General features: G+C 41.8%; 1 protein-coding gene across 4 annotated transcripts in view; it reads left to right on the plus strand.

Annotated features, from left to right (window-relative positions):
• Positions 1–1,540: 1,540 nt before the first annotated feature.
• The window catches only part of PLEKHA8 (pleckstrin homology domain containing A8), a 60,097-nt gene continuing 43,839 nt past the window's right edge, over positions 1,541–17,798 (plus strand). For 2 of the 4 annotated variants that reach the window (XR_014295067.1, XM_082633148.1), the window contains exon 1: positions 1,541–1,970. Coding sequence is in view for 1 of the 4 variants with exons in the window: in XM_082633148.1 (XP_082489274.1) it covers positions 1,931–1,970 (40 nt within the window). In the remaining 3 variants the exon portion in view is untranslated. Of the gene's footprint in view, positions 1,971–17,115; positions 17,269–17,798 lie in introns of those variants that run through there. The other 2 variants (XM_082633150.1, XM_082633149.1) reach the window with 2 other exon arrangements.

Raw genomic sequence — 17,798 nt, forward strand, 5'->3', positions numbered from 1 at the left:
TGAGGTCCTGGAGCCCGGAGGATTACAGAATTCCACAACCTCGGACTTGGAGAGAGGGGTGGAACGCGGAGCTAACCGGAAACTTCGACAGATTCACAGCTGTAAAGAACCCGGCCAGGGTGTGAAGTCCAGGTCTCAGGAAAGACTCGTTTACCCTCACCGTTGGTGAGAGGCCCCCCAATAGTAATTGCTTATTATTTAACTTAGGATATGAACGATAAAGACTTTAACAGTGGTTTAGGTTTCACAAAGTGCTTTCCCGTTCTTCGTGAGCCTCTCTACACTGCCGGTAAGGCAGATTCTTTTATCCCATTAAAAGATAAGTATATTTTGGCTAGGAGAGGTTAAGTGTCCTGCTTAAGGTTGTTCAGCCCCAAAAGGAATTGAGCTCCGCCATCAAACCATCTTCTGATTCATTCTACAATGCTGCACAACATTATGGCTGCTAATAATTTTAGAGGACCTTAGTGTAGAGGGTCAATAATAGTCTCTATCAAGGATAAGGACGTGCAGACCTCCGCTTTCAAGTAGTAATCACAGTTACGAGTTACACAGGCTCATCTTTCTTTAAAATTTTTAATTTTACATTTTTCGCATAATTTCAAAAGCAATACATGTTCATTGTAGTCGATTTGGAAGAAACTGGAAAGCACTAGAGTTTCCAGTTAAAATAAAGGAGCCTAATTAAATTTGAATTTCAGATAAACAACGAATTAATTGTTCTGTGTTTTTATTTGCTAAATCTGGTAACCTTACACTAAAGAAAAAGAAAGAAAGAAAAAAGATCTCCTGTAACGCCACCATCCAGAAATAATCATCTTAACATTTTGGTGCATGGTTTTGTGACAAATGCCTAAAACAATTAGGATCCTATTGTATACTGTGTTTCCTAACCTGCTTTTACCACTGAATCTATAGTTAACATTTTCCCTAGTCAAATATCGTTAGCACAGTCCTTTCTCACACTTTCATATGCATAGGAATCCCCCAAGAGATCTTGTTAAAATGCAAAGTTCGATTCCGGAGTTCCTGGGCTTGTGGCGAGATCCTACAATTCCGAGAAGCTCCTAGGTAATGTCAGTGCTGCCGTCCGCGGACCACACTTCCTGTTGCGAGGTTCTACAGTTTAGACAACATCTGTTTACGCTCGCTGGCCACACACAGTATTCTATCGTGAAATTCCCATATCTCCGTACGCCTTAGTGTTGGGTACCTCAATAGCCTTTAAGTGCGTAGGATTAATTAGCCTTGAAATAAGAATTGAATCCTGAAGACTAGAATCCAGGGGGCACCCTAAGTGGCCACGGTGGCTCCCAAACATCTGGAGATGGAACCCATCTATGGCACCATTGAGTCAGGACTGTGTTCCACCGTCGTCCCAGAGGCCTCCCTCCTCCCTTCTCACCCTCCCTTTAGTCCGAAGCCTGCCTCCCAGGACTCATTTTCCCCGTGGGCCTCTCTCACTACATCAGCCATGGCGCCGGCGCCTCTAAACCCCGGGGTGGATTTTGGGAACAGGCGCGCAAGCGGTGCACTGGGCATGCGCGAGCGGGCCCCGAGCTCCGTGGGTCGAGGATTCAGGTAGCGCGCCGTGGCGCCGCCAGCAACCAGCTCCTTCACTCGGGACACTTGGGTGGCTTCAGCCGCCCCTCGGACCAACCCAGTGCCTTGACCTCCTTGAGGACAGCTCGCCGGGCCCGCCGCGCCGGGCCACCGGCCGGCTGCGTCCTCACGTGCGGAGGCCGCCACAGTGACCCCGCCCCCGGGCCCGGGATGTGAGGCCCGCGAGGTGTCCCCGCACCGGGCCTAGGCGCCGGGAGTGGCCGGCTCGGCAGCGCCGGGCGATGGCCCTGCTGCCGGTGCTCCTCGCCTCCTGGGGCCTGGGGCAGTGAGGGGGCCGGCGGGCGAGGGCAAGGTGGCCGCGGGCGCCATGGAGGGGGTGCTGTACAAGTGGACCAACTATCTGAGCGGTGAGTGGGAGGCGTGCCAGGGTTCTGGTTCTTTGTCTGAGCCGCGGGAGGGTGGCGTCGGGACGCGCCTTCTGGGGGTCGGGGTCACGGTCCCTCCTGAGACCAGAGAGGCCTGCGCAGACCGGGAATGTTTCCCCACAGCAGTTCTATGTCTCCCGTGCTATACAGACCCAACCCCCTGTAGGGGCTGGGTGAGGGCCGTAGCTTTCCTCACTTCGAGGAAAGCTAAGAAATCCTGAGATGTGGGGTGACTTGAAAGGCACGATGCCCTCGGTGGCAGAGGGAGGGAGGCGCTGATTCCCGCAGTGGGGTCCTCTGGGAGTCTCGAATTCTGGCGAAGGAGCTGGTCTCAGAAGGTTTCAAATAAATGCCAGCAGTAACCTGGAATCCCAGAGGTGAAAGGTCCTTTTTCAAACAAAGTCCCCAGAGCAAGCACTTTCCCTTTGTCACCTGCAGAGTCATCCGAGTGCAGACCAAGGTATCAGAGTTACGTCTCAGTTCCAAAGTATGCACAAGGTTTTTGGTTTTCTCACTGAGCATTTCTTTTTGTTTTACAGACTCAGAAATTACCGTAAAATAAAATGCAAGCATTAGCAACTCTTTTTTTGCTCCGCTGAGCAGAATGGCTTAAAAATACTACCCCACCCCCTTTGCAATTTGTGGAAGTACTTCATATTTTGAGAAGGTCGTAACTATTTTTCAGCTGCGAATATGATTCAGGCCGAGCATTTTCATAAATGAGTATATAAATAAAAGCCTTCTGTGTTCTGGAAACTGTGCTAGGCACTTTTTTGAAATTAAACTTTTTATTATGGAAAATGAGGTGGGCACTTAAAATTTTAATAGCAATGTATTTGAAATGAGAAATATTCCCAGTATCTCTTAGAGTGGCAGAGATGTATTTTCCCATCCTAGGGGACCGTAGGACAGTTTTTTTTAAGGTTGTAGTGTGATTCTCTGGGGGTGTTTTAAGGACATTTGTGTCTGGGAGGAGCAGTTGGCATAGTGACTCGTGAGGTTCTAGAGCACAGCTAAAGGTGCACCTGTTGGGTATACCCAGAATCTCTTCCCTGTGCATAGTGTGGTTACAAATGAGTTCTGTTTATTTTTCTTGTGATCATTAGTAGAAACTGAGTGAGGAGGGGTGTTTTAGAAGACTTGCCCTTTGCTTCAAGGACCTTCATTTGATGTCAAGAGATTGTATTAGATGTGGATACCTCATGGCTGGGCTCCGGTGAATGTCAGAGGCTAACGTTCTCCTAACCTAAAGGGAGGGTGCTTGATCAAGTAATTTGCTTTTGAGGTATCTCTAAACTCTAAGATGTATAATCTTATGCCCTTGAAGGAAATTTAGTTGCTGGTCTTGGTCTTTCCCCCCTTTCCATCACACACACCTTTTAACTTGTTTTCTTTCATCCTCAACACTCTTCCTTCTTTTGTTCCATCTCCCCCCCTCCTTTTTTTTTTTTTTTTTTTTTTTGCCTCTTCTTTCTTCTTCTTCTCCCCCTCCTTTATATAGAAGGTTTAGTCTCTTGGTACTGTACCTACTTCCTGGTCATGAAATATCTTTTTTCCCCCTGACTGTTTTTATGTATCCTTCAATAAAGCAAAATTTCTCTAGAAGGATCTTTTGGAATCTTCATCATGTGGTGCCTGTACCATCTGTTCTGTTGGAAAAGAGTCTACTTTTTTCTGCCCCAAGTAAGAAAAGTTAATTTTGTGAGTGATGCCATAGTGGAAGCCCTAAAGAAAAGGGGCGCTGGAGCCATTGCCAGAGATGACTGTCCTTACATCATGCTGCTTGTTCCCATGGCCCACAAGCCACCTCACTGTGGACAAACTGTTCATAGAAGCCCATCACACTGGGTGTACTTAGACTTACGGTTCAGCACATTCTCTTTCCTTAGGACATACATTTACTTTGGAAAGGAATGGTAATAGCCTAGGAGGAGCAAACGCATTTTTGTTTCTTCCACCCTTCTATGCAAGTTAGTCTCCCCCAAAAGAGCGTACTGTGAGTGTTAATGACAAGCTTTGATGAAGACATCACTAATTTTCTTCTCCTGAAACTTGTTTTTAAAGGTAACATTTTTTTTTCTTATGGTTTTGCACATAGTAATTTAAAAATACATGTAATATCAGTCTAAGTTTTTGTTCATTTTGAACTTTTCTCCGAAGGGAGTACATAACCCGTTTGTGTAGTTTATTTCTGTCATGTCCACAGCTTGATATGGAATGCCTTATGTCCAAATTTGAGTGGAGTGGTTAGGGAAACAGTTTATCAGCTGATCCTTTGAATCATTTGTGGATGTTGTTAATTTCATTCACCAGCTACTGGTGTGCTGGGCTCTGTGCTAGGCACAGGGCAAGCAGTGTTAAACAAGACAAACACTGCTCCTGCCTTTCTTGAGCTTACAGTCTGGTGGGGGAGACAGACATTCATTGGATACATGGTTGGAAGCAAGTTCCAAGTGTGTGTGATTTGAGGGGAGAGGATGGGAGAGGCTAGTCGGGGTCGCTGGGGAAGGCTTCACTGAGGAAAAGATTTAAGCAGAGCCTGAAGGATAAACAGAAGCTGGGTAGGTGGTGAGGCCATAGCAGAGGTGCAGTTGGAGGCTGTAAGGAAAAACTTTTTAGGCTCAGGGAATGTCAGTGTGAAGGCCCTAAAGCAGGAAAAAAAACTGGTAAGTATAAGGAAAGTAAAGAAGACCCACATGGCTGGAGAGCTAAGAGGCTCCAACAAGACTGCAAGGATGGAGGGCAGGCCTGAAATTGCAGGACTCCATAGGCTGGTTTAAACACTGCGGAGTGATTGTGCATGCATGTGCATGTGTTTGTGTGTGTGTAAGAGAGAAATGGTGAGATTGTTTAAAAGCTCATTTTGGCTACATTTATTGTATTTTGCCAAATACTGTAGTTATTTTGTGAGCTTCTCTTGCCTCTTGAGTTAAACTGTTAGGTATCAATTACTGAAAGTTGGAAACATCCATCAAGCCCTGAGAATAGCAGTATCTAAATTGCTTGCAGAGTGTACTGCTAAAATACAGAAAGAGAAGGGAAGAAAAATCTCTTTTCCCTAATATATTAGGCAAACTCAGGTACCCTGTGCTCCATCAGAGGAAAAGGAAAAAAGAAAAAGAAAAAGAGCTTCTGTGGATTTTCTTCAACATTCTGAGCCATCCTGCCTTTTGTGCAGTAGAACGTTGGATATTCTGGGATTTAGTGTCCAGCCCTCTCTTCACATATTAGAAGATTAAGCCTGGAATGGAAAGGGGATGGATTAAACATTTCACAAACACCTACGTTGTATGAGACATAACACTAGGCACCGTAAGTTTGTTATTTGTATCTTTCAAGCCCTAAAAGTCAGTCAAGGGATATTATACCTGCTTGGTTATACGTTAATGCTCTATAGTAGAACACTAGTAGAGTCAAAGAGTCCTAAAGTCTAGTGCCGGCTCTGTCACTGCCAGCTGCAGAGTCACTTTATCATTCTGAGCTTTAGTATCTTCCTCCATAAAAGTGATGAGATTTACCCATTAATAATTGTAAGAGGGGCTTCCCTGGTGGCGCAGTGGTTGAGAGTCCGCCTGCCGATGCAGGGGACACGGGTTCGTGCCCCGATCCCGGAAGATCCCACATGCCGCGGAGCGGCTGGGCCCGCGAGCCATGGCCGCGGAGCCTGTGTGTCCGGAGCCTGTGCTCCGCAACGGGAGAGGCCACAGCAGTGAGAGGCCCGCGTACAGCAAAAAAAAAAAAAAAAAAAAAAAAAAAAAAAAAAAAAAAAAAAAAATTGTAAGAATAGTAAAAAAAAAAAAACCAAAAAACTTAACACTTCTAATGTTCCAGGCACTATTCTAAATATTTTACATGGATTAACTCATTTAATCTTTGCAGCAATTTTAGGAAGCAGTTGCCTTTATTATTCCCATTTTCCAGATGAAGACACTGAGGCACAGAAAGGTGGAGGAAGGAACTAGCCCAAGGTTACACAGTTAGTAAGTGGCTCCAGTGTCTGTGTTCCATTCATTACATAATACTTGTAAAGGTCCTTCCTGCTTGATCGTTACATAATTCTAGCTGATTCATAATGTGCCTATATTTAAAGTATGTCGACCTAGAATAGCAGACTTTATTTGGGGGTGGGAGGTGGGGAGGAATTCAGGAGTATGGAGGACTTTGCCTGGTGTTGTGCATATGTTTTGTCACAAGGAAATTTTCTGAGCTGTGCTCTGAGCTTTCTACTTTCAGTTTTAGGTCCCATTCCTGCCCACTCAGCACACAGGAGGGCTTCTGCCATGAGCTCTAGCCAGTTGCAGGCTTCTTGGGCCCTTCCAGTGCATTAAAACACAAGCACATTGCAGCACTGCATTCCAAAAATAACAAAAGCTTGCATCATGCTCACCAGATGGTTGTCTGAGGAGGTGCTGTAATTTTGCTTACCACACCCCAGGTGGAAGAAGGTGATGCTTGTCCATATATGTTTGTACTGTGTAAACAGTGCCAAGAGGCCATCTGGAATGTGAGTGACTCAGAGCAAGATTCTCATGGTCTCACAGCCACTAGTCAACCTTTTTTGTTGTTACTTTTCTTTTAACATCTTTACTGAGATATGAATTAACCTCTGATGAATTTCACCCATTTAAAGTATACTAGTCAAGGGCTTCCCTGGTGGCGCAGTGGTTGAGAATCTGCCTGCCAATGCAGGGGACATGGGTTCGAGCCCTGGTCTGGGAGGATCCTATGTGCCACGGAGCAACTAAGCCTGTGCGCCACAACTACTGAGCCTGCGCTCTAGAGCCCGCGACCCACAACTACTGAGCCCACGTGCCACAACTACGGAAGCCCACGTGCCTAGAGCCCGTGCTCTGCAACAGGAGAAACCACAGCAATGAGAAGCCTGCTCGCCACAACCAGAGAAAAGCCCGCGCACAGCTACGAAGACTCAATGCATCCAAAAAAATAATAATAAAATAAATAAATTTATGAAAATATAGGACTAAAAGGACATTTTTGAAATAAAAAGTACAATATCTGAAAAAAATTTTAAATCACTCAGTAGATGGGCTTAGTAGAATGCAGATGACACAGGAAAGAATCAGTGAACTTGAATAAATCAGTAGAAAGTATCTAGTCTGAAAAACAGAGAGAAAAAAGATTGGGAAGAAATGAATAAAAACTCAGGGACTTGTGGGACAATAACAAAAGGTCTAACATTCTGGCACTGGAGAAGGGAGAAAGGGAAAGGGGAAAGAAATTGGTGAAGAAAAGGGGTTTGAAAAAATGATAACTGAAAATTTCCCAAATTAGGTAAAAGCTACAAATTTACAGATTCAAGAAGCTCAGCAAACTCCAAGCAGTATAAACTCAAAGAAAGACATACCCACACACAACATAATGACACTGCTGAAAGCTAAAAAAAATCTTAAAAGCAGCAAGAGTAGAAAGACACAATACATATAGGGAGACAACAATTTCAGTATCTGGGATTTCTTTTCAGAAAGCATAGAGGCTAAAAGAAAGTGGAACAACATCTTTAAAGTGCTGAAAGAAAGGAATTGTCAACACAGCATTCTATATCCAATGAAATAGTATTCAAGGGTTAAGGCAAAATAAAAATATCCTTAGATGAAGGAAAATTGTAATAAGGAAATGCTACAGGCAGTTCTTTAAGCTGAGGGGAAGTGGTAATGGGGGAAGTTAGAACATCAGGATTAAAGGAAGAACAACAGAAATGATAAATATCTGGGTAAATAGACTTTTTCTCCTTTTAATTCTTTAAAATGTATATGATTATTGGAAGCAAAAACTGTCACATTGTCATTGGGGGTATAGTGTTCATTGTATGTATATGTAATATATATGATAACTATAATAAAGTGGGAAAGCTGAAAGAACTTACATGGTTTTAGGTTTGTATGTTTTACTTGAAATGATAAAACAGTACTAAACAGGCTGAAAGTTAGATACGTGTTTCATAAGCCCTAGAGCAACTAATGAAAAAATACCAAGAGATACAGCAAAAACTCCAATAGATAAATTTAAATGGATTCATACAATCTGAAAGAAGGCAGAAAAGGGAGGAACAAAGTAACCCTGCACCCCCCCAAAAAAAAACAGGAAACAATAAAAAAAAAATATTGTCCCTAATTCCAACCATATTGATATCTAGATCTATATCTATTAAGTGTAAGTGGTCTAAACAGATGAAGTAAAAGATACAGATTGTCAGGGGAAAAAAAGAAGACCGAACTATATGCTGTCTATGAGAAGCCTACTTTAGAGATCAAGAAAGATTGAAAGTAAAAGTATATATGAACAGATGTAAAAATTCTCAGCAAAATATTAGCAAACTGAGTCCAAAAAATGTAAAAAGAATTGTACACCATGACCAATTAGAATTGATCCAGGATATGCAAGGCTGGTTCAACATTTAAAAATCAATTAATCTGGGGCTTCCCTGGTGGCGCAGTGGTTGAGAGTCCGCCTGCCGATGCAGGGGACATGGGTTCGTGCCCTGGTCTGGGAAGATCCCACATGCCGCGGAGCGGCTAGGCCCGTGAGCCATGGCTGCTGAGCCTGCGCGTCCGGAGCCTGTGCTCCGCAACGGGAGAGGGGAGAGGCCACAACAGTGAGAGGCCCGCGTACCGAAAAAAAAAAAAAAAAAAAAAATCAATTAATCTATCACATCAACAGACTAAAAAAGAAAAACCACACAATCATATCAATAGATGCAGAAAAGGCATTTGACAAATCACCCACTCATGATAAAAACTCAGTAAAATAGGGATAGAGGAGAACTTTCTCAACTTGATAAAGCCTAGCTACAAAAAACCTACAGCTGACATTGTACTTAATGGTGAGAACCTAGAAATTTTCCACTAAGATCAGGTACAAAGCAAGGATATCCTCCCTCATCACTCCTTTTTAACCTCATACTGGAAGTCCTTTCTAATACAGTAAGGCAAGAAAAGGAAATTAAAACTATACAGATTCGGAGGACTTCCCTGGCGGTCCAGTGGTTAAGACTCCACACTCCCAATGCAGGGGGCACACGTTAGATCCCTGGTCAGGGAACTAAGATCCTGCATGCCGTATGGAATGGCCAAACAAACAAACAAACAAAAAAGTATACAGATTCTGAAGGAAGACATAAAACTGTCTTTGTTCACCAATGATATGATCACCTTTGTAGAAAATCTGAAAGAACTGACCAAAAAACTGGTACTGATAAGTGATTATAGCAAGGTTGCAGGATACAAGGTTAATGTGCAAAAGTCAATTGCTTTCCTATATACTAACAATGAACAAGAGGAATTTGAAATTCAAAACACAATATCTTTACATTAGCACCCTTAAAACTAAAAGACTTAGCTATAAATCTAACAAAATATGGGCAAGATCTATATGAGGAAAACTACAAAACTGATGAATGAAATCAAAGAAGCTTTAAATAAATGGAGAGATATTCCATGTTCATGAATAGAAAGACTCAATGTTGTCAAGATTTCAGTTCTTCCCAACTTGATCTATAAATTCAATGCGATCCCAGTGAAAAACCACAGAAAGTTATTTTATGGATGTCAACAAACTGATTCTAAAGTTTATTTGGAGGGTTGGGGGCGGGTAAAAGACCCAGAATAGCCAACACAGTATTGAAGGAAAAGAACAAAGTTGAAAGACGGACGCTTCCTGACTTCAAGACTTACTATAAAGCTACAGTAGTCAGTATTGTGTGGTACTGGTGAAATAATAGACAAATAGATCTGTGTAACAAAATAGAAAGCCCTGAAGTACACCCACATAAATACAATCAACTGATCTTTGACAAAGGAGCAAAGGCAGTACAATGGAGCAAAGATAGTGTCTTCAAAAATGGTACTGGAACAACTGGACTTTTATATGCAAAAAAATGAATCTAGACACAGACCTTACACCCTTCACCAAAATTTATTCAAAATGGATCACAGATCTAATTGTAAAATGCAAAACTATGAAACTCTTAGAAGATAGTGTTGGAGAAAATCTAGATGACCTTGGGTATTTTGATGCCTTTTTTGATAAAATCCCAAAGACACAGTCCATGAAATAAATAATTGATAAGCTGGATTTCATTAAAGTTAAAAACTTTTGCTCTGTGAAAGACAATATCAAGAGAATTAGAAGACAAATAACAGACTAAGAGAAAGTATTTGTAAAAGACATTGGATAAAAGGACTGTTACACAAAATACACAAAAAACTCTTAAAACTCAACAATAAGAGAACAAAGAACCCAATCTAAAAATGGGTGAAAGACCTTAACAGACACCTCACCAAAAAGATATACAGATGGCAAATAAGCATAGGAAAACTAGCTCCACATCATATGTCATCAAGGAAATGCAAATTAAAGCAACGATGAGATACCACTACACACCTGTTAGAATGGACAAAATCCAGAACACTGACAACACCAAATGCTGACAAGGATGTGAAGCAACAGGAACTCTCAAACATTGCTGATGGGAATGCAAAGTGGTGATAGCCACTTTAGAACAGTTTGGTGGTTTCTTACAAAACTAAACATACTCCTACCATATGATTCAGTGAAAGCACTCCTTGGTATTTATCCAAAGGAATAAAAAACTTAGGTCTACACAAAAACTTATGTTCACACAAAAACCTGCACAAGGATCTTTATAGCAGCTTTATTCATAGTTGCCAAAACTTGGAAGCAAACAAGATATCTTTTAGTAGGTGAATGTATAAACAAACTGTGGTACATCCAGAAAATGGAATATTATTAAACACTTAAAAGACATGAGCTATTGAGCCATGAAAAGACCTGTATGAACCTTAAATATTACTAAGTGAAAGAAGTCAGTCTGAAAAGGCTACATACTGAATGATTCCAATTACGTGACCTTCTGGAAAAGGCAAAACTATGGAGACAGTAAAAAGATAAGTGGTTGCCAGGGGGAGGGGGTGATTGTTGTGGGAGATTAATAAGATGGGTATATATTATCATACATTTTTCCACACCCATAGAATGTACAACACCAAGAATGAACACTAAGGTAAACTATGGACTAAGGTAAATTATGGTGTGTCAATGTAAATGGTAAAAAAATGTACCGTTCTAGTGAGTGATGTTGATAATGGGGAAGGCTATGCACACGTGGAGGCAGGGGACATGTTGGGAATTTCTGCCTCCCTCTCAATTTTGTTTTAAACCTGTAATTGCTCTAAAAATTTTAAGTCTTCTTAAAAAGTTTTAAAAAAATAGGAAAAGGTATACCATGCAAACACTAATCAAAAGAAAGTGGAATTGACTATATTAACATAGACAAAGTGGACCTCAGAACAGGGAAAATTGCAAGGGATAAAGAAGACATTGCATAATTATAAAAGGATCAATTCATCAAAAAGACAGGAGTCCTAAATGTGTATCCAACTAAAAGCATATTGTCAAAATATATGAAGCAAAAACTGATAGAACTGAAAGGAGAAATAGACCACAATTAAACTTGGAAACTTCAGCATTCTTCTTTGAGTAATCCATAGAACAAGTAGACAGTAAATCACACAAAGATATAGAAGATCAGAACTGTCAACCAACTTGACCTAATTGAGAATATAGAAGAGTCTCACAACAGCAGTATACTGCATTTTTTCAAATGCACATGGAATATTCACTAAAATTGACCATATTCAGGGCATAGTAGAAACCTTACCAAATTTAAAAGAATGTTCTGTGTCTTTACAAAAAGTAAACTAGAAATCAATAAGAGGAAGATGTAGGAAATCCCCAAACATTAGGAAATTAAACAGTACACTTTTAAATAACCTGTGGGTCAAAGAAGTCTCCAAGAAAATTAGAAAATATTTTCAACTTAAATTGAAAACATAACAGTGGTTGGCCAGGGGTAAAGTGTGGGGGGAGGGCTTGGCTACAAAGGGGTAGCACAAAGGAATTTTAAGGGGAGGATAATGGAGTTTTTCTGTATTTGATTATTATGGTAGTTGTTAGAGAACTATGAATTTATCAAAACACAGAACTGTTAACTAAAGAAGAAATTTCACTATGCATAAATTTTAAAATAAATACTAAAAAATTTAAATGTCTTTTAAATGGAATAGTTTTTTTTTTTTTTTTTTTAAGTGATGTGTTTGGATGAGCTACTTGTCACAAGACTGCTGAGTAAAAAATAAGGAAAGCTACAGTCAGACATGGGTATGACTCACAAGTAATCACTTTTTTTGGTTTGGATCTTTAAAGAAATAAGGGCATCTCTGTTTAGAAATTTTGATTTAAAAATGGTGACTGTTGTGAAATAAAAAAGGAAGAAAATATAGTGCAAAACCAACATGAGCTATGCCATTTTAGATCCAAATATAAGTGCATTTTTTAAAGAAAATTGTGCTCATTGAAAAAATACATACTGTTCAACACTACTTGAACTGAAAAATGACTTGCAAACAATTGTCAATTAAGTATAAAAAGACATTTGCACTACGTGAGAAAAAAGCAAGCTGTTAACAATTTCAGAATAATGATCTTCAAATCTTTAATTTCTTTGAATAATGTTTTGTAGTTATCAAAGTATAAGTTTTACACTTCTTTTATTAAGTTTATTCCTGTTCTTTTTGATATTGTAAATGAAATTATTTTCTTTTTAAATTTTTTTAAAATTTTATTTATTTTGGGCTGTGTTGGGTCTTCGTTGCCGTGCGTGGGCTTTCTCTAGTTGTGCAGAGCGGGGACTACGCTTCATTATAGTGCGTGGGCTTCTCATTGTGGTGGCTTCTATTGTTGTGGAGCACAGGCTCTAGGCGCGCAGGCTCAGTAGTTGTGGCTCATGGGCTTAGTTGCTCCACGGCATGTGGGATCTTCCCCGACCAGGGATCAAACCCATGTCCCCTGCATTGGCAGGCGGATTCTTAACCACTGTGCCACAAGGGAAGTCCTGAAATTATTTTCTTAATTTCATTTTCAGATTGTTCATTGCAACTATATAGAAGTACAATTGATATGTGTATATTGGTCTTTTTTTTCCCAATATGTTTATTACAGTATAATTGCTCTACAATGGTGCATTAGCTTCTGCTGTATAACAAAGTGAATCAGCAATACATATACACATATCCCCATATCCCCTCGCTCTTGCGTCTCCCTCCCAACCTCCCCATCCCACCCCTCTAGGTGGTCACAAAGCACCGAGCTGATCTCCCTGTGCTATGCAGATGCTTCCCACCAGCCATCCATTCTACATTTGGTAGTATATATATGTCCATGCCACTCTCTTACCTCGTCCCAGCCCACACTTCCCCCTCCCCATGTCCTCAAGTCCACTCTCCACGTCTGTGTGTTTATTCCTGTCCTGCCCCTAGGTTTTTCAGAACCATTTTTTTTAGATTCCATATATATGTGTTAGCATACAGTATTTGTTTTTCTCTTTCTGACTTACTTCACTCTGTATGACAGACTCTGCGTCCATCTGCCTCACTACAAATAACTCAATTTCGTTTCTTTTTATGGGTCAATAATATTGCATTGTATATATGTGCCATTCTTCATCCATTCATCTGTCAGTGGACACTTAGGTTGCTTCCATGTCCTGGCTATTGTAAATAGTGCTGCAATGAACATGATGGTACATGACTCTTTTTGAATTATGGTTTTCTCAGGGTATATGCCCAGTAGTGGGATTGGTGGGTCATATGGTAGTTCTATTTTTAGTTTTTTAAGGAACCTCCATACTGTTCTCCATAGTGGCTGTATCAATTTACATTCCCACCAACAGTGCAAGAGGTTTCCCTTTTCTCCACACCCTCTCCAGCATTTATTGTTTGTAGATTTTTTGATGATGGCCATTCTGACTGGTGTGAGGTGATACCTCATTGTAGGTTTTTTTTTTTTTTTTTTTTTTTTTTTTTGGCAGTACGCGGGCCTCTCACTGTTGTGGCCTCTCCTGCTGCGGAGCACAGGCTCTGGATGCGCAGACTCAGCGGCCATGGCTCACAGGCCCAGCCACTCCACGGCATGTGGGATCTTCCCGGACCAGGGCGTGAACCCCTGTCCCCTGAAGAAGGCAGGCGGACTCTTAACCACTGCGCCACCAGGGAAGCCCTTGATTTCCTCTTTAATGGCTGTTAGCATTTGTCCTATGTATTGAGGTGCTTCTATGTTGGGTGCATAAATATTTACAATTCTTATATCTTCTTCTTGGATTGATCCCTTGATCATTATGTAGTGTCCTTCTTTGTCTCTTCTGATAGTCTTTATTTTAAAGTCTGTTTTGTCTGATATGAGAACTGCTACTCCAGCTTTCTTTTGGTTTCCATTTGCATGGAATATCTTTTTCCATCCCCTCACTTTCAGTCTGTATGTGTCCCTAGGTCTGAAGTTGGTCTCTTGTAGACAGCATATATACAGGTCTTGTTTTTGTATCCATTCAGCCAGTCTGTGTCTTTTGGTTGTAGCATTTAATCCATTTACATTTAAGGTAATTATCAATATGTATGTTCTAATTACCATTTTCTTTATTGTTTTGGGTTTGTTATTTTAGGTCTTTTCCTTGTGTTTCCTGACTAGAGAAGTTCCTTTAGCATTTGTTGTAAAGCTGGTCTGGTGGTGCTGAATTCTGTTAGCTTTTGCTTGTCTGTAAAGATTTTAATTTCTCCATCGAATCTGAATGAGATTCTTGCTGGGTGGAATAATCTTGGTTGTTGGTTTTTGCCTTTCATCACTTTAAATATGTCCTACCACTCCCTTCTGGCTTGAAGAGTTTCTGCTGAAAGATCAGCTGTTAACCTTATGGGGATTCCCTTGTATGTTATTTATTGTTTTTCCCTTGCTGCTTTTAATATTTTTTCTTTGTATGTAATTTTTGATAGTTTGATTAATATGTGTCTTGGCGTGTTTCTCCTTGGATTTATCGTGTATGGGACTCTCTGTGCTTCCTGGACTTGATTAACTATTTCCTTTCCCATATTAGGGAAGTTTTCAACTATAATCTCTTCAAATATTTTCTTAGTACCTTTCTTTTTCTCTTCTTCTTCTGGGACCCCTATAATTCGAATGCTGGTGCATTTAATGTTGTCCCAGAGGTCTCTGAGACTGTCCTCAATTCTTTTTTTTTTTTTTTTTTTTTTTTTGTGGTACACAGGCCTCTCACTGTTGTGACCTCTCCCGTTGCGGAGCACAGGCTCCAGACACGCAGGCTCAGCGGCCATGGCTCACGGGCCTAGCCGCTCCTTGGCACGTGGGACCTTCCCAGATCGGGACATGAACCCATGTCCCCTACATCGGCAGGCAGACTCTCAACCACTGCACCACCAGGGAAGCCCCTGTCCTCAATTCTTTTCATTCTTTTTTCTTTATTCTGCTCTGCAGTAGTTATTTCCACTATTTTATCTTCCATGTCACTTATCTGTTCTCTGCCTCAGTTATTCTGCTATTGATTCCTTGTAGAGCATTTTTAATTTCATTTATTGTGTTGTTCATCATTGTTTGCTCTTTCGTTCTTCTAGGTTCTTGTTAAACGTTTCTTGTGTTTTCTCCATTCTATTTCCAAGATTTTGGATCATCTTTACTATCATTACTCTGAATTCTTTTTCAGGTAGACTGCCTATTTCCTCTTCATTTGGTCTGGTGGGTTTTCACCTTGCTCCTTCATCTGCTGTGTATTTCTCTGTCCTCTCATTTTGCTTAACTTACTGTGTTTGGGGTCTCCTTTTCGCAGGCTGCAGGTTCATACTTCCCATTGTTTTTGGTGTCTGCCCCCAGTGGGTAAGCTTGGTTCAGTGCATTGTGTAAGCTTCCTGGTGGGTGGGACTTGTGCCTGTGTTCTGGTGGATGAGGCTGGTACTTGTCTTTCTGGTGGGCAGGACTGAATCTGGTCGTGTGTTTTTGGGTTTCTGTGAACTTAGTATGATTTTAGGCAGCCTCTCTGTCAGTGGGTGGGGTTGTGTTCCTGTCTTGCTAGTTGTTTGGCATGGGGTGTCCTGCAATGGAGATTGCTGGTCGTTGAGTGGAGCTGGGTCTTAGTGTTGAGATGGAGGTCTCTGGGAGAGCTTTTGCTGATTGATATTATGAGGGCCCAGGAGGTCTCTGGTGGACCAGTGTCCTGAACTTGGCTCTCTCACCTCAGAGTCTCAGGCCTGACACCCATCCGAAGCACCAAGACTCTGTCAGCCACATGGCTCAGAAGAAAAGGGAGAAAAAAAAGAAAAATAAAATTATTAAAGTCAAAAATTTTTTTAAATGATTAAAACAAAGTAATTGAAAAAAAAAAGAAGAGAGCAACCAAACCAATAAACAAATCCACCAGTGATAACAAGTGCTAAAAACTATACTAAAAGAAAATGGACAGACAGAACCCTAGGACAAATGGTAAAAGCAAACCTATACAGACAGAATCACACAAAGAAGCATGCACATACACACTCACAAAAAGAGAAAAAGAAAAAATATAGATATATATAAAAGGAAGAGAGAAACCAAATCAATAAACAAATCTACTAATGATAATAGGCTCTAAATACTAAACTAAGATAAACATAAAGCCAGAAACAAATTAGACGCAGAAAGCAAATCCAAAATCTACAGCTGCTCCCAAAGTCCACCTCCTCAATTTGGGATGATTCGTTGTCTATTCAGGTATTCCAGAGATGCAGGGTACATCAAGTTGATTGTGGAGATTTAATCCGCTGCTCCCGAGGCTGCTGGGAGTGATTTCCCTTTCTCTTCTTTGTTCACACAGCTCCCGGGGTTCAGCTTTGGTTTTGGACCCGCCTCTGCGTGTAAGTCTTCCAAGTGTGTCTGTTCTTCACTCAGACAGCAGGGGGTTAAAGGAGCAGCTGATTAGGGGGCTCTGCCTCACTCAGGCTGGGTGGAGGGAGGGGCACGGAATGCGGGGCGACCCTGTGGCGGCAGAGGCCAGCGGCGGGCTGCACAGGCTCCCGGGAAAGGAGGTGCGGATGGTGACCTGTGCTTGCACACAGGCTTCTTGGTGGCTGCAGCAGCAGCCTTAGTGTCTCATGCCCGTCTCTGGGGTCCTCACTGATAGACGCGGCTCGCACCTGTCTCTCGAGCTTGTTTAGGTGGTGCTCTGAATCCCCTCTCCTCGCGTTCCCCGAAACAATGGTCTCTTTCCTCTTAGGCAGTTTGAGACTTTTTCCTGGACTCCCTCGCAGCTAGCTGTGGCGCACTAGCCCCCTTCAGGCTGTGTTCATGCAGCCAACCCCAGTCCTCTCCCTGGGATCCGACCTCTGAAGCCCGAGCCTCAGCTCCCAGCCCCCAGCCGCCCCAGCAGGTGAGCAGACAAGCCTCTCAGGCTGGTGAGTGCTGGTCAGCACCGATCCTCTGTGCAGGAATCTCTCCACTTTGCCCTCTGCACCCCTGTTACTGCGCTCTCCTCCATGGCTCCAAAGCCTCCCACCCCCCGCCACCCCTTGTCTCCACCAGTGATGGGGCCTCCTAGTGTGTGGAAAGTTTTCCTCCTTCACAGCTCCCTCCCAGATATGCATGTCACGTGCCTATTCTTTTGTCTCTATTTTTCCTTTTTTTCTTTTGCCCTACCCAGGTACGTGCAGAGTTTCTTGCCTTTTGGGACGTCTGAGGTCTTCTGCCAGCGTTCAGTAGGTGTTCTGTAGAAGCTGTTCCACATGTAGATGTATTTCTGATGTATTTGTGGGGAGGAAGGTGATCTCCACGGCTTACTCCTTTGCCATCTTGAAGGTCTTCCTCGTGTATTGGTTTTTTTTTTTCTTTTTTTTTAGTTTCTGCTTTATAACAAAGTGAATCAGTCATACATATACATCTGTTCCCACATCCCTTCCCTCC

Source organism: Mesoplodon mirus (assembly GCF_964341445.2).
Source record: "Mesoplodon mirus genome assembly, chromosome: 9".
NCBI classification, from domain to species: domain Eukaryota; kingdom Metazoa; phylum Chordata; class Mammalia; order Artiodactyla; family Ziphiidae; genus Mesoplodon; species Mesoplodon mirus.